The 26501-nt window shown below is 44.5% G+C and overlaps 1 protein-coding gene across 1 annotated transcript in view; it reads right to left on the bottom strand.

The window, feature by feature from the left end:
- The window catches only part of RIPOR2 (RHO family interacting cell polarization regulator 2), a 52261-nt gene extending 29868 nt beyond the window's left edge, over positions 1 to 22393 (bottom strand). Inside the window, exons 1-6 of the mRNA XM_066328034.1 lie at positions 22243 to 22393; positions 4142 to 4268; positions 2835 to 2990; positions 2121 to 2199; positions 1881 to 1904; positions 817 to 870 (exon numbers count right to left, since the gene is read on the bottom strand). Of these exons, the coding sequence (XP_066184131.1) occupies positions 817 to 870; positions 1881 to 1904; positions 2121 to 2199; positions 2835 to 2990; positions 4142 to 4268; positions 22243 to 22330 (528 nt within the window). The 5' untranslated portion in view covers positions 22331 to 22393. The remainder of the gene's footprint in view (positions 1 to 816; positions 871 to 1880; positions 1905 to 2120; positions 2200 to 2834; positions 2991 to 4141; positions 4269 to 22242) is intronic.
- Positions 22394 to 26501: the final 4108 nt, after the last annotated feature.

Below are 26501 nucleotides of genomic sequence, written 5' to 3'. Positions count from 1 at the left end.
AGAAGGATTTGAATGGAAATGTTCTTCAAGTACTAATTTTTGCCATTCATGTTGCCAGCAAGAGAGTAGGTGGCTTGGGGAACAAAATCTCAGTCTATCGCCTTATGATTTATACTTTTATTTTTGGCACCAAGAGTAAGAGAGGACTAAAATTAAAAGGTTTGGATAGGTTGTCATAATTAGAGGACTTGAAGCTGCACAAATGCTTTTCAAATTACTCTTCAAAGACGTTTCATCTGTCAAAAATAATTCATTTCTTTGTCAGGCTCAAAAAAGCAACTAATCACTAGCAGATATGTTTATAAGTAAGAGAATACATGCCATGGATTTTATCCAGCTCAAAACATATTAGTGTAAATCACAAGTACCTCCACTGATATTCTCATTGATGCATTCAAGTGGATGTGGGCCCCAAACCATACAGTAAAAGCATTAGCAGTGAAATCCAGGAATAAATCCAAGGTAGCTGCTGTGTGTGCTAGAGATAACTGCTGAATTAAATTGCTTTCAGATGCAACTCTCTTTCTACCTAAAGTCTGACAGTAAGCATGCTGTGAGATAGATTTTCCCCAGCAAGTCTCCAACCCTTGTTCTCTCTGTACCTAAAAGCATGAGGGAGTGTTTTGGGGCACAGCTGGACCTTGGGGTCTATGTGCAAGCTCTTTCTTTGGCTCTGACCACCAGCCTATCGTGGAGAAAACAGCAAATCTGGGAGCGGCCTCCCCAGCACAAAGGGGTAGCAGGAGGCCAAGGGTTTGTTTCCTCAATAATACAGGAACAGATGCAGAAGAAAGATGATAGGAGAGAGCACATTACCTTGCTAATGTGGAACTCCAGCCTTCTCATGTATCTCTCAACTGCTTTGATTTGCTGAAAGAAAGGAAAAGGCAAAGGGTGAGGCACCTTTAAATAAATCAGTAAGACATTGCCACACTTGCTCTACTAGTCCCCACGGATCCAAGATATTCCTCCTTAAAACACACAGGATTTCCTTGACCATGAATCTGGAATCAGTTTTCCCACCCTACACCTGTTAAGCTGCTGCTGACAATGGAGCTCCTTCACTTCTTTATCTAATGCATATTTCTAAATAAAAAAGAGGTTTTATTTGATGGAATTTCTCTAGGTTTTTCTAATTATTATAAGAAAAAAAAACCAAAGAAAGCAGAGCTTATTTTTGGTTAAAAATAATATTTTCAGTACTTTAAATTCCCATATTAATATTGATCAGGTTTTGCATTTCAAGATCCACTGTCTTCCCTAGCAAGCTCATTTTGAGAATAAACCCAAGTTTGCCATTTTGACTGGAAAAAAAAAAAAAAAGTCAGACTTGTTCAGGAAATGTTTTTGACAGCTTTTCTTTTACCCAAATTTTTGTGCAAGGAAAATTTATTTTCAATTTTTCTTTCTTCGGAACTGGCAGGAGCAGGAATCAACTGGGGCTTGACCTGACTCCCCCCCAGCCCCCTGGTGTGCCACTATCAGCCCCCATCTGACTGGAGCTGGCTGAGAGAATTTGCATTTGGAAATGGATTTAATGGCTGTCAGCTGACAGAAGAAGGAAGTATTTCCTCTGCTTCCTTCCTTCCTTGCCTGCCAGGGGTCTGTCTCTCTGTCTGTGCCCATCCCAGAGCCAGGCTGACCCAGCAGACCTCAGAAAAAGGGTTGGTGGGCTATGTTTCATGCCAGATTAGTGAGCACATTCTGTTTGATGCTGCATTAGTGGGCAATACCAGAGCCCCTGGGAAGAGAGTGGGATTTCTTCCTTTGAAAATGTAGATGTTGGCATAGCTAGCAGATCCCTCTGAGAAAGATTTCCATGTACACTGTATGGATATTAATGCTTCCTTGCAAAATGAGTGTTAAAGGGAGTAGCATACCTTATCTAAATCGTACAGGACTCCCTGCAACAGAGAACACAAAACTGATTAATTTTGCAACACAACAGCACCATGAGAAAGTAGTGTTTGACACTCAACAGAAATCACAAACAAGACCATGGCTAGAAGGGAAAAAAAGCATCAGTGCAAATTCCCTGTACCCCACACCCATCCCCTGGCTGCTCCAGCACCTCAAGAAGGCCACTGTGCACCTACACGATGGAAAAGCATGGCACGTACCAGGCGTGAGTTTCTTTTCATGTCTTTCAACTGAGTAGTCAGCTTATCCAGCTCTGTCTGGTGAACTTCCAGATACTCACTGCAAACACAAACCAGAGAACGAGGCATGAGCTCTGCAGCACATACCAACCTGGCCGATGACCATCCTAAAAAGAAAATCTGCCTGACAAATGGCTTTCCTCACTGGATGTGTTTACAGACAAAAACTCACTTATGTTAATCTGTCCTAAAAGCAGCTCCCTGCTGCCTTTTTGGGAATAAATAGGAGCCCACTTACTTAACTGTGTATAGGAGCTCGGTGTTCTCTCTACACGGAACAACCAGTTTTAAGAAAGCTAATCTGCTGCTTAGTTTATGGGCTGGTGCCTTCCAGTCGCTGCCCCTGTATCTGGCTGATAAAAGCCCTGTTATCATCTGGGATGTTATCTGGAAGGCAATATAAGCCTTTGATACGACTCTAGGAAACTCAGAGGGGAAAAAAATCTGATGTTGAAATTCCAGACTTTGAGAGCTTTTCTGAAAATGTGAATGGAAATGGGGTTCTGCCTCCGGTATTCCCGTTTCCCATATAAATATTTTAGATACCAAGTGTCACAATCCTGACTCCAAGAGGTGTATGTTCTTCTCTTATGAGGAAGGATACCTGTTCTTGTTTCTCTAGGCTCTAAAATGTCACAGAAAGCTTCAATCAACAAGCAGGATAAAAGCTCTTACTTCAGGCCATTCTTCAGGGCTCGGTAGACCTCTTCCATCCTTTTAGGCTGGGGTTCTTTGGGCGTGGTGCTGTTCTTATGGCCCAAATTATGTGTTTTCTTCACCTTTGCTTGGGGCTTTTTGAGTGCAGAGGAATTTTCAATAAAGGAGTTACACCTGCAAAATGAACATCAAAGAGGAAGAAATCCCTATAAATCATAGAAATCTCAAAGGAGTGTAGCTTGAAGAAATCTTCTGATACTATCTCTGCTAGCAAAAATGAATCTGCTTCTATGCCTGCCAGTTAAAGGACTGCATTTCTTTACAGGTTAAGATTCTGAGCAGCCTGGGATATGTGCTTCCCAAGACAAATGCTTGTCTGGAAATGAAAAGCCAAGTCTGAGGCTCGTCAGACATTTCTCTGTCTTTATACCACGCCTGTCCTAACTCACATTAGAGTGCCCATGAGAGAGCTGAGCTACATCCAGGTGTGCTAAAAAGAAAGGGGAGCCTAGATAATCTCAGGTGTGAAGCCTGCAGGTCCTAAGGAAGATTGGGGTTTCATTAAAAGAGTTTCTGGGGAACAGCATCCCACCACTGGCCTTGAGTGTGGAGTGTGTGGCAAAGTGAGGAGAGTTGTGCTGCATACAAGTACTTCTCTGGGGACTTTGCTGGCAGGTAGGTCAGCATCTAACAACCATCATTGACCTGGGCTGACAGTAGGAGGCAACACTGCCTGCTGTTACTCCTCAGTTGCTAACTGGTGGTCTGGCACTGGGAGACTACACAAGTTAAAATCAATTGTAAAGTGGCCTCTGGGAGCATCCAGGACTGGATGGCTTGGACATGCCTGACTCAAAGCATAAGTCCTGTCTGTCTAAGGGGCAGGGCACAGAAAGGCTCTGCAGCCAAGCTCAGGGAAACAGCTTTGTTTGGAATTCATAGTGGTGCAGCAATGAGAAAACTGTCTTTTAGGCAGCACTGGTCTTAAACAGGAGTTGATGGCAAGTGTATTGTGTGCAGCGTTCCTGCACATTTCACATGTTGAAAAGATCACTGCCTAAGTTTAAATGGTTCTCTGAAATTCTCTCACAGCTCTGAGGCATGTGAGAAAGCCCTGAATTAATGGGGGAGAGGCAAACAGGCAGAGGGGAACAGCCTAATTATACAAACACCACATAGAGACATTTTAGCCTAGGACACTTTATTTGGTAGAGAGTCAGAGAGAAAGAAGTCCTCTCTCACCTCCTTTCACCTTCATCCCTTAAAGCCCAGGACTCCCTTACATCCCGATTTTGAAGTTCCCCCTCGAGAGCGAGGACACTTGCCTGGACCGTCTTTCCTGAAGCCCGCTGAAGCCAGCAAAGGACTGGCTTCTAATAATCCCATTAGGACCTCCAGGGGAGAATGAATGTGATCCTATAGACATGATTTCAGGGAGCCTCGGAGATATTCCTGAAAAACAACAGAAAGCATGTCAGTAAGGATGGAGCTACAGCAAAAGACAGGCAGTGAGGCAGGACAGCCTGGTGTCCATCCGTGACATTAAGGGGCATCTGAACCCCACGATGGGCTGCAAGAGAGCACAAATTTGTTTGCATTTCCAAATCATCCCCACTCAAAACCAAACTGGTCCTATTTTAATTTCTGACTTACAGCCCAGGGTCTACTGAAAATCTACCAGAGACAAAAGAGGGATGTGGTACTAGAAACCAGACACTTAAGTATGATAATCCAAATTTCTGCCATGCCTGGCATGCTTCACCCCAGCCCCAGTGTCCCCATCTGTCCTGGGAATTATTATGGGAGCGTGCAGAGCTCTTAGGAGGCACTTACGATCACTGCAAAGTGTGATTACATACAATAATAATTTTAATAAGGATTGATACATCATGAACGCCCTGCAGCACTCCTTTGATCCTTGCTCCCATGGCTGCTCAGCCCAGGGGCTGCTGAGAAGGAAGAGAGGGTGGGAGTAAATGCAGCCACGACATGCCATGATAAAGGGGATGCCCTCCACTGTCCAGGGAGAGGAGCAAACAAGCTCCAGGCACTGTATGCTCTGCATTTCATGTGTCCAGGGGGGGCTCAGCAGGGAGGAAGCCCTTGCCCTCTGTGTGCTCATTTCCAATTCCCAGCTTGGCATCTGCACTAAACTAGGATGATTTCAATCCATCCACAAATAAATAGCAGAGAAGTGCTATGGTTCACGGCAGCTCTATCTGCTGCCACAAGGGAAAAGGGGGATGCCTTTATCTTCCTTTTCTCCTCAATCCACTGTTTTTCTTGTCTCTGCCCTCGGCAGACAATTAAATTGATTTTTCTGCTGGCTTGGTTTTGTGCTGCTCTGGCAAGAGGAATGGCCCCACCAATCTGTGGGAAACACCATCGCCAACACAGGGCAGGGAGCAGGAGAAAAACGGGGATGCTGGAGAAGAGAGAGTTGGTCAGCGGGTGCTGCCAGACAAGCCTCCCCTGTCCTGCAGGACCCACCCTCTCACTGCCTCCATCCTTCCTGGGATGTCAGTTCAGCTGATGACACCACTGTGCTGTGAAATGGACTAAGAAACTAGGCCAGCTTAAAAATAACCTGACAGAAAATGAAAAAGACAGATTTTAGCAATTTTTTTCCCATCTATTTTAAAAGCTGGACCCAGCCTGCCCCATGCCCCCAGTTCATTTCACTCCAGTAGCTGGGCTGAGGGATGAGCTTGGTAATGAAGCAGGATGGTATGGCAGGGGCTGAAGCTGCCTGCAGGCAGGGAGCTGATGTTCTGTGAAACTCTGACCTACAGGGCTGAGGGGGTGACAGCAAGTCTAAACCACCCACCCAATCCCTGCAGATCAGGAATGATTGCGAGTGCCCAAAAAAACCAGTCATTTGTGAAAGCCAGACATCTACACTGTGAGCCTTCACAACTGAATGTATTTATTAATGATAAGCACCAAAGCTACGTGGTGCTTGCACGGCAAACATTCACTGCAGAAAGCAAATATGCGAAGAAACATTGTGCACTGCTCAGTTATATTTAATTTGTAGCATTAAGCTGGGCAAATACTCTTTGGCGTGGCAGAAGGTGCCATGGCAAACTATTGTTTCTCTTTGGAGGAGACTGCATTGCCCAAGGAGCTGCTTTCTCAGGAATATTTCTGCAAGACATCTGGCAGAAACACTTCTTCCAGTCCCAGCATTGCCAGTGCTACTGCTAATGAGACATTTTCTCTATTGCACAATCCAACCAGAATACATCTTCCTGTTCTGGAAGTGAGGGCTGCCCCCCTGACTGAGCAGCCTCAGAGATACCACACGGGGTGCAAAGCTAGTTTTCTCCTCCACTGTGGCCAGCAGGTAATGGTACTTCACCATTTGTGTCCCTGGCCAAGCCCAGATGCAGCCCACCCAGCTCAGGGCTCAGAGTTTAACCACAGCAAGGATAAAACCCCTGGGACAGAGAAGTTGCTGTCAGGCAGACCAGGACCATTCTGTATTGGGCAGAAACCCATGGTTAGGGGAGAGGGTGGAGGGAGCAGATAGCCTCTGGAGCAGCTGCTCCTCACAAACTCAGAAGATACCACAGTGAGGATGCACTTTGGCTAACTCCCACAGGGATAAACATGCTCCAGCCACAGCTGGAGGTGCTTGAGTCTTCAGTGAATGAGAGCCCAAATCTGGGTCTGTACTCAGCCCTACATCCGTAAAGTTCTCTACACACCTCTGCAGGGTTGAACTCTGCTCAGGCTTGCTGATACCCGGCACAGCACTTGCCAGAAGACATTTTTGCAGCTTCCAGGGTCAAACCTCACATCCCTATAGATGGTACAGAGTTTCCCTATGGCAGCTTATGCCTAACAGCTCAAACTCTAGAGAGCCACCTCCTGAGAGACAGAGTGGAAACTACCCGACCACAGTACTCTGGGCTCTGCACAGCAAGTTCCCTTCGGGTTTGCAAATAACCTTTAGACAATTAGGCTGCAATCTGAAAGCTTCCATACTAGGATTTGCATTAAAAATCGGGTCCAGAGTGCCAAGGAGCAGAAAATCCCTTGCAAGTGTTCAGCACTTGCAATGCTTTAACAGGATGATTAACACACGCACCCTGACAACATCTGGAGACCTAGGAGGAGCCAGACAACACTGAGAATCAGAGGAGATTTAGCTGCATAAACATAACTATTGGTCAAAAAATAAGAGAGATAAAACAAAACTTGAAGTTGGGTGCTCACCACAACCACACTGGCTATGAAAAGAAAAGGGCTTGAGATTCAAAACTGTTGTGAAAATGAAAATAATATCTTCTGCATGATGTCTCTTCTCTATTAATATGAACAGAATACGAATGGCTTTTACTCTGAACAGAATCATAGTGTCCAAATCTGACTCTGAAGAAACACTGGAACTGTTTTGATTTTCTTTTCCTTTGGGCAAACTAAAAAATAAATAATCTTGGAAAAGGAATGTACTTATTTATTTTCTTTATTTTGCTCAAGCACTCAGACGGCTTCGAAAGGCTTTAGTAGCTGAGACTTTCCCCAAGATACCAGAAAAATGTGCAAGAAGTGCAATTGAAATGCAAATTGAAGACCTGCCTGGAGCTACTTTTGCTTTGCTTTTGCATAAAATGGTCAGAACTCAGAGCCCAGATAGGCTTGTGGCCTCTCCCTATATATTATATATAATCTTGGTGAATAATGTATGTTTAATTTCTGTACAGAAGAAAACTGAGATAAAAGGAGGTAACAGAGTCGGAACAAGTGAAATCTCCCAGTTCTGTTCAGTTATTTTCCATTGGTCAGGTTAAAGGTTGACTCTATTGTACAAACACCATCTGTTCTTAAGACTTAAACTAATATTCATAATATGACATCTCAGACACCTCCAACCAACCTCAGAAAATTGCATAGTCTGCATCAGCCCCTTGGCCCAGATTCACAGAGACAATGGCTGCATATGGGCACTGCATTGATGGATTATTAATGATACCCATCTTGCAAATACACTTTGAGTGATGAGTATCTGTCACATTGCTGTGATACCCTTTGTTGAGAGGAGGCTTTTTTCTGCCTCTTAAACCATTCACAGGTCTGTCTGCTATCAACTCCATAAACCTACCTCTGAGTTTAGCAGTATCCTTGCATCCTGATGATATGCATGGATGCAGTTGCTAGTACAGTTTCAGTAAGGCTCAGCCCATGAGGACTCACCCAGATCTCTTACTGACCTGATGATGGGTATCCCCACAGCTGAACACTGCTAAAGGGGATTCTGGTGCTACGCCAAGGTGGTGATCAAGTTTCTCAGTCTACATTTAGCAGTTATGTGATATAATGCTACTGTCTTTTACATGCAGTATAAATTTTGCTCTCAATATAATGCAAGTAGCACATCTAAAATAATATTAAATGCTTCTGTGATTTGAGACATCCACTTCAGCAGTGAATATAATGACTACGCTTACACTTTTAAATCTATATAGTTAATGAACCAGGGATGTTTCATTTTAAAAAGACACCACTCTCCTTACTGCTAATATAAGCATGCCCTATGTAGAAGTATAATTAATATAATTAGTACTGCCCATACTAAGTGCACAGCAGTTGAATGATGAGCCCATCAGTGAGGGAAGGGATAAGGTGAAATCCTATCAGTACTCCTCTGCCCTATTCGCTGACAGCTTGCAGCAGAGAATGGCAGATAATTGATGATGTCTCTGTCCCCAGGGAAATAAAAGTCCCCTCTCTCAGCTCTCCTTTCAGTCTGGAAATGGGGAAACAGCTGAGCCTGAGCTAATGAGTGGGGAAGGGACAATCACTTCCAGAGGGCTGCCCTCTTCATCACAGACCTCTGCCTCCCACAGTGCCAAAATATTTAATAAACAGTGTGGACTTTGATTCAAGCTAAGGAAAATTCAGGCAGAAACATATTTACTAAATCTAGTCTAACTTTTGCTCAGCTTTTTTTTCTTTGCTTCTTCTTCATGACCAGTTTTGAGATGGTATTTTTTGCTCACCACAAGATGAGGGGGAAGTTGGTTTTGCTAGATGTGCTAGCAACCACGCAAAGTTGCAATACAGAGTGGTGAAGGTGCTCTTAAACCCTTCTGTTCTCTCCTTGTAGCAGCTACAGTTATGGCTCCAGGTCTACAATTTGCTGTAAGGTGTCAGGGAGCTGTCTGCAGCTGGGGCTTTGAGGACACTCCAGGATTACATATAATTGCTGATTAAATGGGAATGTGGGGTAGGACTGCCTGACAAAGCATCCTTGATAATCCTTTTTCCCTACATTATTTTCTTGTGTGACAAATGGTTCAACGTCCGTTCTGGATCTAAGGAGAAGTAATCCCTACAAGTGAGATGGTTCGTATGTTGATTCTTTTGTTTATGATGGTCTGCAGGCTGTCTGTTAAAAATTAAGTGATAATTATTGAGGTTAAGGGGAGCTGAGGGGGTCCACTAACTAATGTGAGTGGATGGCTACAAAAGTCAATTGATTCTGTTTGGCATGCTAAGAACATGTCTTACCTGCAAACCTGGGGTATGTCTGACAAATGAGCTGATGTCTTTGTGACTAATGAAAGAAAATAACATTTTCCTCTCTCATCTATGCCAACATCTGTATTCTGCTTATTGGGCTGGCTGGCTTACAAAGGTAGAAACTTTTAAATGCAATGAGATGAGATTTAGGACCAAAACGGCAATCACAATAAGAGAAGGAACTGTTATGCCCTCCTCCCAAGAAGTCATGTCCTCCTCCCAAACAACCAATTCTTTCTGCTTTGCATTCATAAGCCCAAAGAGCATAACACAATTCTAAACTTAACACAGGCTTAGTTCAGTGCCAAGCTCATTCTGTACACCTTCAACTCATGCTGCTTGCTTTTGTAGCCTCAAGTCTAGTAATTTTTCATATTTATTTTCCAACATTTTCCCTCTGATTTAGCTGAATCACTTTGGCAATATAAGGCCAGCATGGCCAGTAGCCCAAGCAACCACCTGGAATGTATGATTTCCATGTTCCCTAGGCTCCTAGAAGGTACAGTGGTATGCATCTTGGATGAGAAAGTAGACATTCTTTTGGGTTTTTTAATACAAAAATTTGACAGTGATAAGTGGGTAAGAGCGCTCAGGAGCATTATAAAAACTTTCACAAGAAATTTAATTCTTGAACAAGGGTTTTTACACTTTAAAGACAAAAACTCTTAGGCATGAGTGAGCAGGCTCAATTTCTGTACATGTCAGGAAGATTTCTGTTGGGTGGGGGTCTCCTGGAAGCACCTGTAGAAAGGTGTCTTCTGTTGGTCATTCAATTACCCAAATTACAACCTTCATGGCACATTTTATGCTCCCAGTGATTGGGCTACTCCTCCCTTGTGCAGGGCAGCATTTGCTAGAGCTGTACAAACGTGTGAGCTCCATCTGAAGAACTATTCTTGGTTGCCAGAATAAAATCATGTGCATTTGCTCCACTGAAGTCCAAGGCTTAAAGATATTCCTAAATAGTAGCATATGGCTACACTGACAAGCACGCTTCCCAAGCCTACATGAGCCGGTGAAAGGCCAGCGGATCCATGAGCTTCAGACGTTAATTTTAGTACAGAAAGAGCCATGTGGGCTTACCTGCATGGCTGCAGAGAGCAGTGCTGCACAGAGAAGGAGCTGCAGCTCAGCTCATGGAGCCCCCTCCTTCAAACGAGACATATGGGAGCACGTGGGACACATCTGTGTGGTCATCAAAACCATTGGTAGCCACAGCACAGGAAGGGAAAACTTCTGCCCCACCTCTTGCAGCAGCAAAAATCTTAGCTTAGTCCAGCTCAGCTCATCCTGCTGTTGCTGAGGTGGCCTCTTCCCTATCATGGACATCCTCAGGACTGATTATGCAGCAGGATCTCTCTGAAGGCTTAAGCACACTTCTCACTGACAACTTTATGTCCACCAGGGACACACACCTACAGTGATTCTTTTATTAGCTCTATTTCAGTACCTTCAATTTGGGTGGATTCAGTTTCTACAATGCACAAAGCAATGTTTATTATGCAACTGATGCATCTTTTACAGCTCTCAAGCCCACAGCTGGGAGCTTTACTTTTTCATGCAGAAATCCCCTGAACTGAGTACAAGGTGCCATTACATGTTCCTAATAAATGAAAATGTAGTATTTCAGTACCAAATTTCAGCTTTTGTTTCAAATAGTATCAAGCCCTAGGAAAAAGGCTTTATAATAGCAAGGCTTTATGGTCTCATTTCTGTAAGAATATTTTAAGTGTTGCATATAAGGGCATTTTCAATTCAAATGCTACAGTATTTGCTAGCTCATCACTAGACACCCTGAACAGAAATACAAATTGTCTACCATCTGGAACAGCCCGTGTTGTTTGTTCTGCCCCTCCTACCCAAACGAGATGATGCACATAAACCAAAAAGCAATAGTAACAGTAAGAAAAAAGCTCACAATCCAGGTCAAGAGCAAAATGGTAAAGTAGATATGGCTGTAAATGCATAGAACATGATAGCTGATGCTCCCAATACAGTATAGCTCCATAAATTCAGTAAGTCATCTCTCACACCAGTCTAGATACTAAAGTCAGCACGAAAACTTCTCATTTAATTTTATTTTTGTTGTAAAACATGCCCTTGGCTCTAATTCTCATCACCTCGCTAGAACACAGAAATAAGGATTGGCACTGGCTAAGGTGAAAGCAGCACCCTTTTTTTGTCTCATACCACAGTTAGCTTTCTTCCTCCCCTTTTTGCAGCTACTCCTTCACCAGAACTCTCAGTGCAATGTCCCCATTTCTCTGTTTTTGTTGCCAGGGAGCCTCTGCTTAACCTCCTCTCAGAGAAAGAACTACACCACTGCACCTTCCCCTTGGTACAGCTGAAAACCAAAGGAGAGGGAAATGCAAATGAGTTATTTCACTGTAATAAACCCAAAGAAAATAAATTTGATCCTAGATGGCTCCACACACAACAGATGGGTTCGTGGCAGCTGACCTCCTTTTTTTTTTTTTTTTTTTTTTTCCCATTTCCAACATTTATTTCACACTGGTGGCTGGCTGAGCATGCGCAGGAGCCCACATGGAGCTGTCCCTAATCTTGCTCCCTACAGCATTAGAGACACAGGGCAATCATGATATTCAGCTGGCATTAGCATAAATAAGCAAAATTTGGTCTATAACTGTACTTATGAGTGTGGCTGAGGGATCAGAATCTGACCATCTAATTACATTTGACATTCATTCATCTCAAACCCACCCCAGTATGCAGAATTATGTTTGATTAGAAGTCAACTCCAATTCTCTTCATCACTGATAATTCTTTATGTCAATGTAGGACTTAATTAAAAATGAAGTCCCACTGCCGTTCAAGTGCTGGAAAATAATCCAAAGAAAAAGCACTTCTGAAACCCAACTGAGAACAATCCTCTCATGCTTTAAATCCACCTTGCACAAAATCCCTAACAAGCGGTTCAGCGCAAGTGGCCTGAGCACACAATTAACCATGCTGTTGTTCTGGCAGCACTGCATAGTAATAAAGGTGCAAGACTTTGGGCAGCCTTGCTATCTATCCCTGCATCAGGAGATAAACTACTAGGAGCAATCTTGTGAGCAGTAGTAGGACTAGCAGGATGCAAAACAGGTTGTGGGAACGCCCCCACCTAGGAGCAGCCTGGCTACTTCTCTTGCTCTTTTAGCATACGCCTGGTTGACCATAGATGTTGGGCAGAATTTGAATTTCTTAGCTCAGACCACGGAAAGTGACGAACTTATTGCCCATTTTGGCAAGCATTAGCATTCAGAGAGGCTTACGAACCCGTGAGTGCTCTGGGTGGGTCTCCCTTCACCTTACTGACCAACTCCAAGCCCAGGAGTAACATTGAGCATAGGTAAGGTCAGACAGTCCTGACGTCAATAGATGCAACTCCAGTGGGAGTCGTTTGGCAAAATCCATGATGAATCTGAGCAGTGACCTAAATCTGCACGTCAAGTGTAAGCAGCACAGAGTGGCTTCACTTTCTCAGACTGTGCAAGGAATGAATATAAAAATCTTCACCGTGACAGGAGAAAAAAGCAATGGCTAGCAAAGTTGTCCTTGAGATTTCTTCAATAACTTGGCACCAATATTTTTGCTGCTTACAACCCCATTTAATGCAGATGGTAGTAGCATAGGCAAGGACAGCAAGCTGAGCATACCATTTCTTTGTAACTGCAGGAAAGTAAATGCATCAAGTAAACACATGCAGGATGGTTTGGGTAACCAGTGGGCTGCTCTAGAGATTATTTGTTTTGCCTCAGCCAAGACAGACAAAGTAGCTGTTCTTGGTACCCACTCCAGGTACGGTCTAATATAAGCACGAGTGAGCTAAATTAAACAAGTAAGACAGGCTTTCCATCCCTGAAAGGAAAGTAAAACATCATTGTTGTCAAATCCTTTCAGCCACTAATGAGATACAAATGCTTTGCAGCTCCTCTTTAAATACATGGGATTAGGGTGACTTAAAACTCCACGGATGTTTATATGATTGTCCTATTTCCAGAAGTGTCGTAATGGCACACTACTCACTAAAATACTGAAGACACACCTTTATGTGTCCTAGGATGAACATCTTTAAAGCTGGGTGTTCTTCTCCCAGATATGAGCACTGCAGAAACAGATTTATTTAATCTTTTTGACATCTCACAAGCGTGGCCACTTAAAGAGCATTGCCATAAAAGTCCTGTGTTACTTCATTTACATTTGGCTATAGCATCTGTCTGAAGCTCTCTTCCAGTACATCAAGTAGTTGAACACTGTCCATGCACAACCAAGAATGGCTGGCTGCTCTGATGCAACTCGCTTGTCTCTTGGCTTCAGTTCATTTTCAAATTCAAAACTTCAGTCTTCTTACATATATGACTTTTGGAAATTCTACTTAAAGTTATGGCAGAGTTTATTATTCTCTTGGCAAGAGTATTTTAAGCTTTGGAAACCTCTTGAAGGCACAGGATACAAGAGCACATATCTAATACCATGAAACAGGCTAAACTACTCCCAAAACACGACCAATTTCTCTGGTCAGAATCATTAAAGGATCTGTAAGAAGTATCTGAAAGAGGATAAAGTGGTAAGGGTCTACGCTAGGGTCCCTCTTGGAAAAAGCTTGTGTTAGTGACACTGGTGCTGGAAAAAGAAGACTGATGACTAATGGGGCAGCTGAGCAAAATAAAAAAAGGTGATTGCTATGTGGAGGCTTACAGAAGGCACAGCTATCCCAACCCTGTCCCACAGTTATCTATACCAGGCATCCACAAAAAGAGCAGAACAGCTTTATAGACACACAAGTGTTTACGGGGACCACCTGAAAAAATATCTAGAATTTTAGGGAGACCTGTTCTTGCCACCACTTTCTGAAACCACATTTCATTTCAACACTTATCATGATGACTCAACAATGTGCAGCTGGAGCCCAGAAAGCCAACAGTATTCTGCGCTGCATCAAGAGCAACGTGGGCAGCAGGGTGAGGGACACAGTGCTGCCCCTCTACTCTGGTGAGACCCCTGGTCAAGTATTGCATCCCTGCCTGGGGCCTCAGCACAGGAAAGACACAAACGTGCTGGAGGGCCACAGAGATGACTGGAGGGATGGAGCACCTCTCCTACAGACACAGGCTGAGAGAGATGGGGTTATTCAGCTGGAGAAGGCTTCAGAGACTGGATTGTAGCCTTTCAATACCTGAGGGGGGCTTGGAAGAAAGATGGGGTCAAACTTCTCAGCAGGCCCTGTAGTAATAGGACAAGGGATAATCTTTTATAACTAAGAAGATAGGTTTAGACTAGATATAAGGAAGAAATTATTTACAGTGAGGGTGTTGAAATACTGGAACATCTACAACAGAGCAGCTGCAGATGCTTCATTCCTGGCAACATTTGAGGTTGACTTGGACTGTACTTTGAGCAAACTTGGTCTACTGGAAGGTGCCCATGATGGGGGCAGGATTGGAACTAGATGGCCCTTAAAGGTCCCTTCCAACACCAAACATTCTACAGCTCTGAGATTCTCAGTAGTGAAAAGCTGTTCTCTCTCTTGACTCTGCAATAGCTTTCTGCTCCTTAGGGCAAAGGAGGTTAAGGCTGAACAGTCAGTGGCACAGTTCTGGTTTGGGCCAGATAGGGCATTCTTACACAACTACTGTGCGTATTTTGGGAAGCATGGACCAAGGACCATTCCTAAAGTAGTCTTTAAGTACTTTCCTCCTTTGAAGGGCAGAGGAGTTTAATGCCATAGATACAGGCTTGTCTGTGCCTGCTGCTGTTCCTGCCCAAAAAAATTCACACTGCCACAGACAAAGCCAATGCAAACCTGATGAAACCCTTAAATCTACAGCAGGTAGATCTAGTCAGGGTTAATTGGTAAATTTTATTTGTAGTGGACATTAAAAAACCCCAAATCCTGACCTTAAAATGGCACATACTCCAGCTACGCTAAGGATTCGTTACCATTTGAATTTTCTAGACACAGAGACATTACAGATAAACTGAGCATGAACCAAAAAGATCTGACAGTGCTTTTTGTCACTGAACTACAAGGTAATTATCTTGTGTAACTTTTCTATGCACAATTTAAGGCAGCGCATCTTGGCACATCCCTGCTATTCTACAGTATGTCATTTAAAAGAAAGACCTACTGGGGCCATTGCAGGCTAATGACAAGCTTTTAGGAATGAACCCGTAGCTTGTCCTCTGCTGCCCTTCCTTTTTTCTTTCCTTCTCTGTTGATTTCTGCATTTTCCAATTCACATTGTATTGACTATCATCAAGGATATAGGAAAAGGAGGATATAATGATTTTTCATGAGGCTAGAAAACTATTTTGTCCTTTTGCCAATGGAGGCAGTTGTCTTCCTCAGCTGGTGGCAGCATGATGTGCCCACAAGAAATACAGTGCCTGGAGGAACCCTGCATACAGGGTTCAGTTTAAGATAGGAGCCCTTACACTGGATCCACTGCTGCCACCTCTACTAAAATGGAAGATTATTTTCTTTTTAAGGGTAGAGCTAGGAGAGAATGGGAAAAAAGCAACCTTTTACTGGATAACTGCATATGAAAAGCCATCTAACCTTCAGGGAACTTCTGTTTTCAGTGCAGGGTATGGAAATCAAATGTATTGAAAACCCTTCTAGTCCAGCACCAGTGTGATGGAACAAGGCTTTGTGGTCCAGCTGTCATCTGGGGAGATGATGACAACATCCCCCTCTGATTTCAAAGAAAGCAAAACCTTAGTTTATGCAGGCAGAATTTTAAGCTGATAATTCTCTGGCATCAGCTGAGTCTTAGCATTTTTAATGTAGCTTTTGTTTGGTTTTGTGTAGCACAGATGACTTACTGCAATGGGCAATTCCAGCTCCTGGCTTTATTAATCTGAACATCTAATAAACTAAACATTCTTCTCTGTTTATTTTAGCAAACATTTTTTCTTATATACAAGATTTTGTGTATATCTAAGTAGATGTGGCCTGCAAGTGTCATGCTGAATTCAAGAAAAAGTCTCATGGATTAAAGAGCACCTCACAGCCAACTGCTCCCAATGCCACCAGCACCTCTTTGTGAAAACCCAAGTCCTTCTTTGAACTAACAGAACACTATTTTGAGGATGTAAAGAACAAGACAAGGAAAGGGCAGTCAGTCATGCAGGGCAACACATTATACACTTAATTGAGCATTAGCAACAGCACTGTCACCCACTGATGTGCCTGTATGGTTGGGAAAGTACACAGGGATAGCTGTTGCTGCCATGACCCAGTGATGTTTGCAGAGGTGACCAGAGAAAAAGGTGTGTCCATACCCAAGGAGACTCACTGCCCAAGGACTACTTGCAGGGATATTATTTCACAAAGCTATAACGTATGCCACTACTTCTGCACCACAGTTAAAAAGTTGGAAAACCAAACATTTTAAAATTAAATGCTAACAGCGGATGTAAAGCTGCTTAATTGTGGAAAAGGCACTTTCCTTCATGTTGTACAACAATAAAATGCCCATCAGACTTTGAACACAGAGCTACGCTTTCTGCCCTATCTGCCTGCAGCAGTATCACAGACCAGTGTCACCATCTCAACTCCAAGCCCAGATCCCCAATGCTTCTAAGCCTTGGGGACACATCCTTCAAGGAAGCATGTTTGTTTGCTACAAGCAAATTTTTTTCCTCTGTTCAGACAGAGAAAAAAACCTCTGTTTTTTTTCCTCAGTGTTCTAGCAGATACATGACAAACCTGACAATGAAGAAAGATACCTCACTGAGGCACAAATCAAGCAGTTTTGGCTGTTCAGACAACAAGATCTTAATTTAGGGAAAGAGAAGGGAAACTCTGGTGTTCAGCCCTGCATGGTCTGTTGAAACATGAACCTCCTGCCACTGTTTACAGATGCTTATTTGCCTGTCTTCTACAGATCTCACTGAAAAGGAGTTCCTTTCTTTGGTCAGCTCAAATAAAAATGTTTAAATAGCAAAAGATAGGGTTAGTCTAGCCTGGTGTTTTGTAGAAGTAAAGACAAGCTAAAACCAGAACCCCGGTGATGACCAGATAGATTCTCTCTATTGCAACTGCTTTTTGGAATTAATTGATGACTAGAAGTTTTCCTGTTGATGAGGCTTTTCAGGACAAAATCATCTATGACAAATCTCTGGGCATTGCAGCTAGATGAGGGCCTTGAATTAAAAAATAACAAAACAACAAAAAAAAAAGAGGTTGATTTCAGAAGGGATTATTTGAACAGTTCTGGTGTTACTGAAGGGCTACCAGCAGGCTGCATAACCTGGAAAGCAATAGCTGCTCCTGCAGCTAATCAGGCTGTTTGAGGGCCAGGAGAGAGGGCAGGCTGTGAGCAGTGGGACAGCAGTAATGAGGTGGTTGGCTCTGCCAGCCAAGGTCAGCTTACTGGAGGCATCAGAGACCAGAGAGCTTCTGATGCTCTAAAAGGGCTGGAAGATAAAATGTATTATTGCGACTACTTCATGTGTTGTGCTGGTTCCAGGGAACTGTCAGCTTCGATTTGTTCCTCCCACTGAAAAGAAGAAAGATGCTCGCATACTTCTGTGCTAATCCGTCATTTCTTTTGTGCTGGTCGGGAAGTAAAAATTGCAGGACACCCTTGCAACATAAAAAGACATAAGAAAAAGGTAACTTTAGGGGAAAAAAGGCCAGTTACTTCTTGTGTTATCTTAGAGGACACCCTTCTTGAGGCTACTGGGTGCAGAGGCTGTATGCAAAGAATAAGGCAAGGGCTGTACTTGTGACTACCAAAATCCAATTCAGGTAGACCATGAACCTGCCCTTCTCCACACCTACCAAATCCCATGGGGCAGCATGTGCTGGGATTGTTGTTTTTGATCATGGCTTGGTTCCTGGAGCCTCATTGCAGCTCCCTAATTAATCTAGATGGGACTGGGGAGGGGGAATCTTCTTTCTTCGAAACAGCACCAGAGCCAGCAGCAAAAATACTTCAAAGCTAGAGCTGAAGGGCAAAAATTCAAGGGATTTAATCCAAATCCCCTGGGTGTAGACTTATAGTGATAGAAGGGGCAATGATTTTAAACTATCAGAGGGCAGATTTAAGCTAGACATGAAAACATTTTTTTTACAGTGCGGGTGATGAAACATTGGCACAGGTTGCCCAAAGAGGTGGTAGATGCTCCACCTGGAAACATTTAAGGTCGTGTTGGACAGGTCTCTGAGGAACCTAACCTAGTTGAAGGTGTCCCTGCTCATTGCAGGGGGCTTGGACTAGATGGCCTTTAAAGGCTCCTTCCAACTTAAGCCATTCTATGATTTTGTGAAGGCTGAGATAAGACTGGTGCCCACTCGCTGTAAAACAAGAGCTGAAGGTTGTCTGTCCCTAGGCTGCCAGATGGGGATAACACCAGTTCCCAGAGAAGATTACCTGGTACCCACTGCTTCCTTTCCCCTTGAAATACCTGCTTGGAAGTATTTCAGATGCCAGAGCACCAGCTTTATGGGAAGGGACAGGACAGGATTAAGCAAGGCCCAGGCCAGCCAAACAGCCCGCATGGGTGCAGATAAGTGAGAGCGTGAGCAGCATCTGCACTGAGGAGCAGAAATAAAGCTGCAGAACAGAAAATGCAGTTTCTGCTTTGATTTGGGGTATGTAGGGAAGGAGAGTCATAGAGCTCAAACTGAGCTGACTGCCCAGCCTTAGCTAAGCCATTCCTGACATTAGGCAGAGATATAACATGATCCAGTTTATTGCATCCAGGGTTGGCTTCCATCACCGATCTGCTTCCAGCTCTCTCATGGGGAATTGGCAAAGCCCATCCTGCCACTCCTCCTCCAGCTGCCTGGCTCCCCTGCTCACTGACTGCCCCTCTGCCTTTGCTCTGGTGTAACTGAACTGTCTGAAGAACAGCATGGGAAACAATGTTGGTAACTTAAATTCTCATTGACTCTGTTACGTGTTTAAAGTGCAGCCAGCATGGTTTGTTAAGTCTCCCAGGGCAAAATTGCTTCTGCTCTCAAAAGACTTCACATTTTACTTTAAATTCCAAGTGGGCCCAGTTCTTTCTATCTGCCTCCTAAAAGGGCAAGCACATCTTGGAGTCAGTGCAACAATCTGTGCAAAACTAGTGGAGGGGAAAAAAAAAAAATCAGTGTGTGCTCTTCCTGATTAATTCTGAAAATCTCTTACTAAGAAACTTCTTTAGCAACCTCCCTTTCAGGAAATCAGCAGGCACTGTAAGCTGAGCGAACAAAACAATGACCTCCAAGCTCCTGCTAAGTGAGAAAATAACCATTTTTTTCCCCTCCCATTTTGTTAATAGAATCATCCAGGAACCACACAGCTTGAAAGTGATGTGACAGGCCCCTATCTGATACTAATTCACATCCCGACCCTCTCTAATAAGCCCGTGCCAGCAGTGTGTGTTCAGGCATTGCTGTCCTCACTTCCTTCCCAGTCCGCTTTCAGCTTTCAGCTCTGTGCAGGGTGAATGGCCACAGACACAGGCTGTCTATTTCCCTGCTGCTCGCAGCCTAGCTTGCCTCATGAAAACTACCCCAGTTAAGTGGGTTGTCTGGGAGCAGCTTGTCACTGCCACATGTATAGCATCAGGGGGAAAAAAAAGTGTCAAACCAGCCAACCCTTTTTTGGAAAAAGCAAATGCTGCCTTCAGTTCTCACACCCACTTCTCCCAGCTGGAAAGCAAGGCGGCTTCCCCGGACCTTCTCCAGCAGTGTACTTTGTGTGGAAGTTACCTTTCTGCCTGTTCAAGTTTAAAAATATCAAAGAGCAAAAGGTAACCCTGCATGGCATGAAAACATGCCACTGTGAGCTTTGAGGCTGTGTTTTGTACCATTTTTTTCCCACGTGTTTGTTCTGTGATACAGGTGAATAAAATGGTCCTGTGCCTTGAAAGCACAAGGGAAGAAAAGCACCTTTTTCACTTATAGATGCTCCTTCACAAGTCACACACTTCTCCACTTACATGTTCCCAAGAATTTAAGAAATATTAACTCTGCTGTGGAAAAGCCTCTACGGTATAACTATACTGTGACTCTAGAGAGGAGTAGCAACATGACAAAGCTAAGTGTTCTGTCTCTTATGCAGCATCCTGGAAAGAAATTTAACATGTTGCTTCTTAAAAACAAAACAAAACAAAGAAAACCCCCAAAGCCCACACTTTGTCAAGGAAATGCTGCTTGGATGCCAAAAGTTAAACCAGAATCAGTTTATGGATGTTGGGATTGTAAAAGTTCACATTGCACAAGTGCTTACCTGCATTTGCAAGCAGCACAGACACCATCTTAAGTGACTGTCCTAATCTTCAGTTACCAGCTTAGAAAAACACTGGATTTATGAGAAAGAAAACATAAACTTTGCTTCCTTTAGACTCCCACTATGCAACATATATACCCACCCACACTCATTTAAACGTGGAACAATCTGTCATATTTGCCCATTATGGTTATAAAGCAGGGCTCCAAATCCATCCCAGTGGATACCTTTCTGAGCCTGGCCACAAAAAACACATCAGGTTGAGTCTCTTCGCACCGAGTGAAAATCTCCAGGACAGCTAGGCAACCAGCACAGGAATCTTTCAGGAAATACACCTTCCTCCTGTCTTCCTCCTTAAAGCTCTGTTTGGGTATGCTCCTGCTTTTGTTTATGCAGGAGAGGGATACTTGTGAAACCTAATTAACCACTGGAGAAGATGATGCTTCTGTTTGGGAGCGTGTTCTCTGCCCCGGGCTCCAGCTGCGTGACAGCAGCTCAAACACGGTAATTAAAACGAGCGTGGCTGAATGCATGGCCAGATTAATGAATGCTGAAATTACACTGGGAATACACTCAGTTCTTCCTAGAGAGATGGATGAAAGGGTGCAAAGGCAGCATGGCCACAAGCACACAGTTTCCAGAAAGCTTTTTGAAACTTTGAATGAGAGGCAGCAAAATGCTCGGCTAACACAGCAATAGAAAGACCAGTCACAGGATTAGGGTGACCTTTTGTATCCAGGGCATTCAAAGGTAAACTGAAGAGCAATGCCAGTGTGTAATGCGTTTGCATCAGTCCTTGGGAACGAGCCAGAGGACTGGAAAGGGAACTTAAGAGGGTCTAAGCTCTCCTCTAACGAGTAATGCCATAAAAGCCCACTGGAAATAGAAAGACAAGACCTAAGGAAACGCGGAGACTTTTTTTATGGAAACAGGGCTAAGCACTTCCACGCTCAGTGAGAAAATATTAAGCCAGTTTCATCTCCCTCAGCGAACACACACGTTCAAGATTTTCCTCACAATCACAGCCCTAAACCATGCTCGGGACGCCCCAAAAGAGCTTCTTCGCCCTCCTCAAAACCTTGGCGCCGGCAGATGAGCGGGGTCGGGAACCTCTCCCGTGAGCGCGGCTCTCCAGCCCCGGAGCCCCGGAGCCGGGCTCGGCCACGTCCCCGCTCGGCAGCGCCCCTTCCTCCCCCGCGGGCTGTGGCCCGCACCCCTCCGGGAGCCCGCCCGGTACCTGTTGCTGCCGGCGGTGCCGCCGCGGCTCACAGCCCGCTCCGGGACGCCGCTCGCCCGCCGCTGCCCAGCGCTGCCCGGGCACCGCGGTGCCCCATCCCGGGCGGCAGCGCCCGCAGCTGGAAAACTCACAAACAGCGAGTAATAATAATTTTTAAAAGCGGATAAAATTAAAGTTTTAAAATGAAATTTAAAAAAAATTAAAAACGAGAAGCGAGGCTGACGCGCCTCCCGCCGCCGCACGCCACCACTCTGCCAGCGAGCGGAGCCGCTGCCGGCTTTTCCCTGCGGAGCCGCGGGAGGGAGGCGGAGGAGGGGGCGGAGGCGGTGCTGCCGCCCGCCCCCAGCCCGCGGGCAGTGCGGGGGTGCGGAGCCCCCCGGGCTCGGCCCCACGGGATGCGGCGGAGCCGGCGCTGCCGGAGCCTCCGTACCTTTTTGGGAGAGGCGGCGGTGAGGCTCTTGCGTTTTTTCATTCGATGCGTCCGGCCCCTCAGGCCGTTTGTCCCAAAGACGGAACATCCGCAAAATCCCTCTGGCGCTTCTCGCCTGGAATGGGGCAGGGAGCGGGCTGCAGCCGCTTGCCTTCCCCGTGTCTGTGGACCACCCGGTGCAGCCTCCGTTGCCTTCAGTAGTGTGTGTGAAAGCTCTAAATTTGGATACTGGGCGGGCTGAAGACAGCAGTTAAAGGCGAATATAAATGAAAGAACATTGTAATGAATGGACCTCGCGTTTCTTCCTTTAAGCATCTTTTCTGTTATACCAAGAAAAAAAAGGCAGGAATACCGTATTTTCCCAGAGACTGTGAGGTATTTTTTTCAACTTCAGTCTTCCTTCGAAAATGTATAGTCCTATTTACTATCAATATCTCTCTCTAGAGAGAGATGGATTTTACATGTATTTGTTGCTACCCTTAGGACTTCTTAATTTCTATTCTGTGACTTTTTAAAATACTGGACTCTATATCAGCCAGCCAACAGAAGTACCAAATACACGTTGTATTTTCTATACGATTTGCTGTTCCTCTGCCAGCATTTAAAGCTGTTGTAGGGTCCTTCAACAAGCTCTCCCTTGTGCCTCTTAAACAGCTGCAAGTGCTTCTTTTTTAGGGGAAGGGGGAAAAGGGAGATCCCTGGCAAATCTATGGGGTTGGTAAACAGACACAATTCAGAAGGAGGCTCCAGAAGTCAGTGCTGATACCCTTCCCATATTCCTGTATCTTTTGGGTCAGGATAGGTAGACTCACCACTTCAAATGCAAATGTTTTTCACTGAGTACACTGACCTGTCACACAGAGGATCATACTGTATAAAGAAGTTAAGCAAATGACAAGGAAGACAGAGCTAGGTTTTTATAGAGCACTGTGCATGTTTTACCACCCCCAAAACGGTTCCTGAATAAAAAAATCCAAGCTGCCAATTCCAGATGACCTATCATCTTAAGTAATTTTCAGCAGGAATAATGAACATGAGTTATTTATATTGTATGCTGAAAATAAATCCTGTTGCCTTTAGAAAGTAGAAATGAGAGAAAATTACTCCAGATTTAGTAAAAGCAGAGAAGGATGCTCTTCACACTGGTGTGTGGACCTCTGGGGCCTACATGTCGTTTCCAAGGTTTCTGAGTTCAGACAGGCTCTACAGCCATCATGTCTGTGGTATTTCCAGAGGCACCCATTTCTCCACTAGAAAAAGTGCAGGGGCTGTTGCCAACACAGTGTCACTGCCGTAGCTCCAAGGCAAAATTTTAAGGGTGACCTTTCTACATCTCTGACTGAATCAACTATTCCCCGATTTCATGTGTGTCACATAGGATGTGAACTCTGAGGCAAAGGCGGAGGAGTCACTTTCTGGAAAAAGCAGCTGTGCACTTTGGGCTATGGAATGCCAGGGAAAGAGAAGAGGAAATATTTGTGGCAAGCTAAAAGCTATAAATGTCTCATCATGCACACTTAATATGTGTTTGAGTCCATTTCAGCCTTTTAGGGGGTGGCAGCTCTCACTGTGGAAGCCTGGTTAATTTGTTAAAGATTTTCGGTGCCATAGACTAATTGCAACATCTTACTTCAACCTGGAGCCTCCTACAGTTCTGGTCAATTGTTACCGATTCCCTCTGGCCTTTTTGATCTTATCTTGCAGAAGATTTTTTGCACTTAAGGTTGGAGATGCAAATTACTTCATTCATATTGCAGCCTCCTCTTTCAAGGAAATACCCTCCATCCTATGCAAATACATGTGATAGGGATGTATGAGCGGTTTCTCTTGGTTTCTCAATATAGTTTAGCATAGCAAATGCAGAAAGCTACCCTCCTCCTCCCCATCATGCCAAGCCCTACACACACTCCCATTTCTCTGCCCCCAGTGCTTGTCGAAAGAGCTGGGAGACTGAGGAGGTTTATGGATGCTCCAGATAAAATCTTTGCCCCACTTAGTCCTTCTGGACATGTATTCATCCTGACACACATGCTTTTGAAAGGCTGGGACAGTCATTCCACGTGTGTCTTGTTTTGCTAATTCAGTGGAAATTGCCAGAGAGCTCTGTCTCCCTCCATCATCAGGCAGGAACTGAAGCTGCCATTGTATTGTGGCTGTGATCATGCTACTATGCCCATAAATTATTCACGGTATTGCAGCGTAGTCTTCTGTTATGTTAAAAATAGGTCATCATGAGTGTCCCCAGTGAAATTTCTAAGTGACAACAGCTGATTTTCGCTCTGTCTCCAGAAAACAGTGACCTTTTCAAAACCGTAATTGACAATTATGGTGTACTTCTATCTCTGTGACAGCTCCAGTGCACCTCCACAAACATTAATTCTCAGCAGTAGTAACCCCACATTATACTTGAGACAACTAAACCAGAGCTGCTAAATTACCTGCTGAGCTTTGCTGAGGCATTTTGCTTTCTATTAGCCTTTGCTTCCAGGCCAAAGAGCAAATCAGGATTATCAGAGAAGAGATTATAGTCTGAGAATACCTAAATGCTCTGCTCCTCCCAGGCACTCTGAAAGCTTCTTGAAAGGGCTGAGCAGGATTTTCTGGCTGATATGCATCAGTTACACATCGCTCTGCGGCGGGGTGGGGGGGGGAGGGTGGATATAACGAGAGGGACTTCACTTTTCCCATTGCCACACAGACCTAGCCCACTAAATCCTCTGAGTCAAGAGAGCAGGAGGCTTTCAGGTCCATTGCAGACCTAGACAAACCTGGAAAGGGGGAGCACGACCCAGCAGTCTGGACGGAAGTCCAGGGGAAACTTTCTTTTCCCCATAAGCTAGTGTGTAGACTCTTTGTGTAGACTCTTCCCCACCCCACCCCCCCAAAATAAAAAAAAAAAAAAAAAAGTGGGATATTGTTGAAATTTCCCTGCTTGCTGTGGAAATGTATGTCTATTATGCAGATAAAAAGACTTAGCTCAGGCCTGGATGATCTCATTTACCTGAAAGCAAGGACTGGTGGTGGGTGGCAGCGCTTGGGAGACCAAGGAGACAGCAAATTGCATGGAGGTCTCTTGTTAGCATGTTCAGAGCAGCAAAAGGCCAAAGGAGGTGGGGGGGGATGGTTGGGCAGACCACAGCTTTGAGCTTTGGGTGTCTGGGATAGATCAGGCCTGCCCTAGCCTTTAAGGAAGACAATTTATACATGTTTTTTCCTGTTCTAACTTGTTTTTGCCGTGTTTCTGTGTAACTTCCATGCTTAGAAGGGATGCCCAACACATCATCATATTGCTGATGGACATCCCACAGGATATCTCTAGCAGGTGTGATACCCAGGGAAGTCTTCTGTGGGAGCACAGGGTGCAAACCTGACTGCAGCTCTTACCTGGGGTTCTTGGTCCAAAAATACAGGTGAATGATCATATTTGAGAATGGGGAACATGGCAGGTGCTGGAACCATCACTTGGGAAAGCTTTTAGGGGAGAGGTAAAAGACAAGACCCTGACCCCTGCCATGAGCAATCTGGGCAAGATGTGAGCTTTAACATTCTGACCATATGCAAGTTTGCCATTACTCTTTCCAACTGTACATATTAAAGTGTTGCCACAATTCTCCTACTGCACCCTGCCCATGCTGCTCTTTGGGTTGACTCCATTTCTTACACCTTCTCTGTCCAGTTTGTTGGACATTGATTGTCATCCTGTAGCACTTCTTGCTCTCTTTCTAGAAGAGTTTGATACCCACTTGTTTTTCTCTCCTCTAACCACGGTGCAATCATTTCCCCCCTTTTACTTCCCATCACTGTCTTGCTGCTCCACCCTCAAGTTCCTCATTTCTCATGGTGGTGCTTTTGCAAGTCTTTCCACATGCTGCTCTGGGGCACTTTGTGGAGAAAAGTTACTAGTGCTGATCTTCAGTGATTCTGGAACAAATTCCATTTGGGACTTTCGGCCAGATGCTCAGCACAGCTGGATCTTTGAGAAGGACCGAAGCATAATGGAGTGGTTGTGTCCTATGGCATGGTGGTCAGGACACACTTGGTATGCCAAAGAACAGCTATGGATACAGAGGGAGAGGGCCAGGGACAGCAAGGGGAATCATCTTTAACTTTTGATGTATCACAAAGATAACACTTTCCCTAGGTAATTCTTACTTTATTTGTTCTTTGTCCCGCTTGGCTGCATTTGTGGTGGTCTGAGATAGCTGCCTTCAGATCAAGAACACTTCCCACAATGCCTGTGCCTCTGGCAGCATTTGATA

Source organism: Sylvia atricapilla, chromosome 1 (assembly GCF_009819655.1).
Source record: "Sylvia atricapilla isolate bSylAtr1 chromosome 1, bSylAtr1.pri, whole genome shotgun sequence".
In the NCBI taxonomy this organism is placed as follows: Eukaryota; Metazoa; Chordata; class Aves; order Passeriformes; family Sylviidae; genus Sylvia; species Sylvia atricapilla.
The sequence above is the reverse complement of the archived record's forward strand: the minus strand, read 5'-3'. Positions and strand labels throughout refer to the sequence as shown.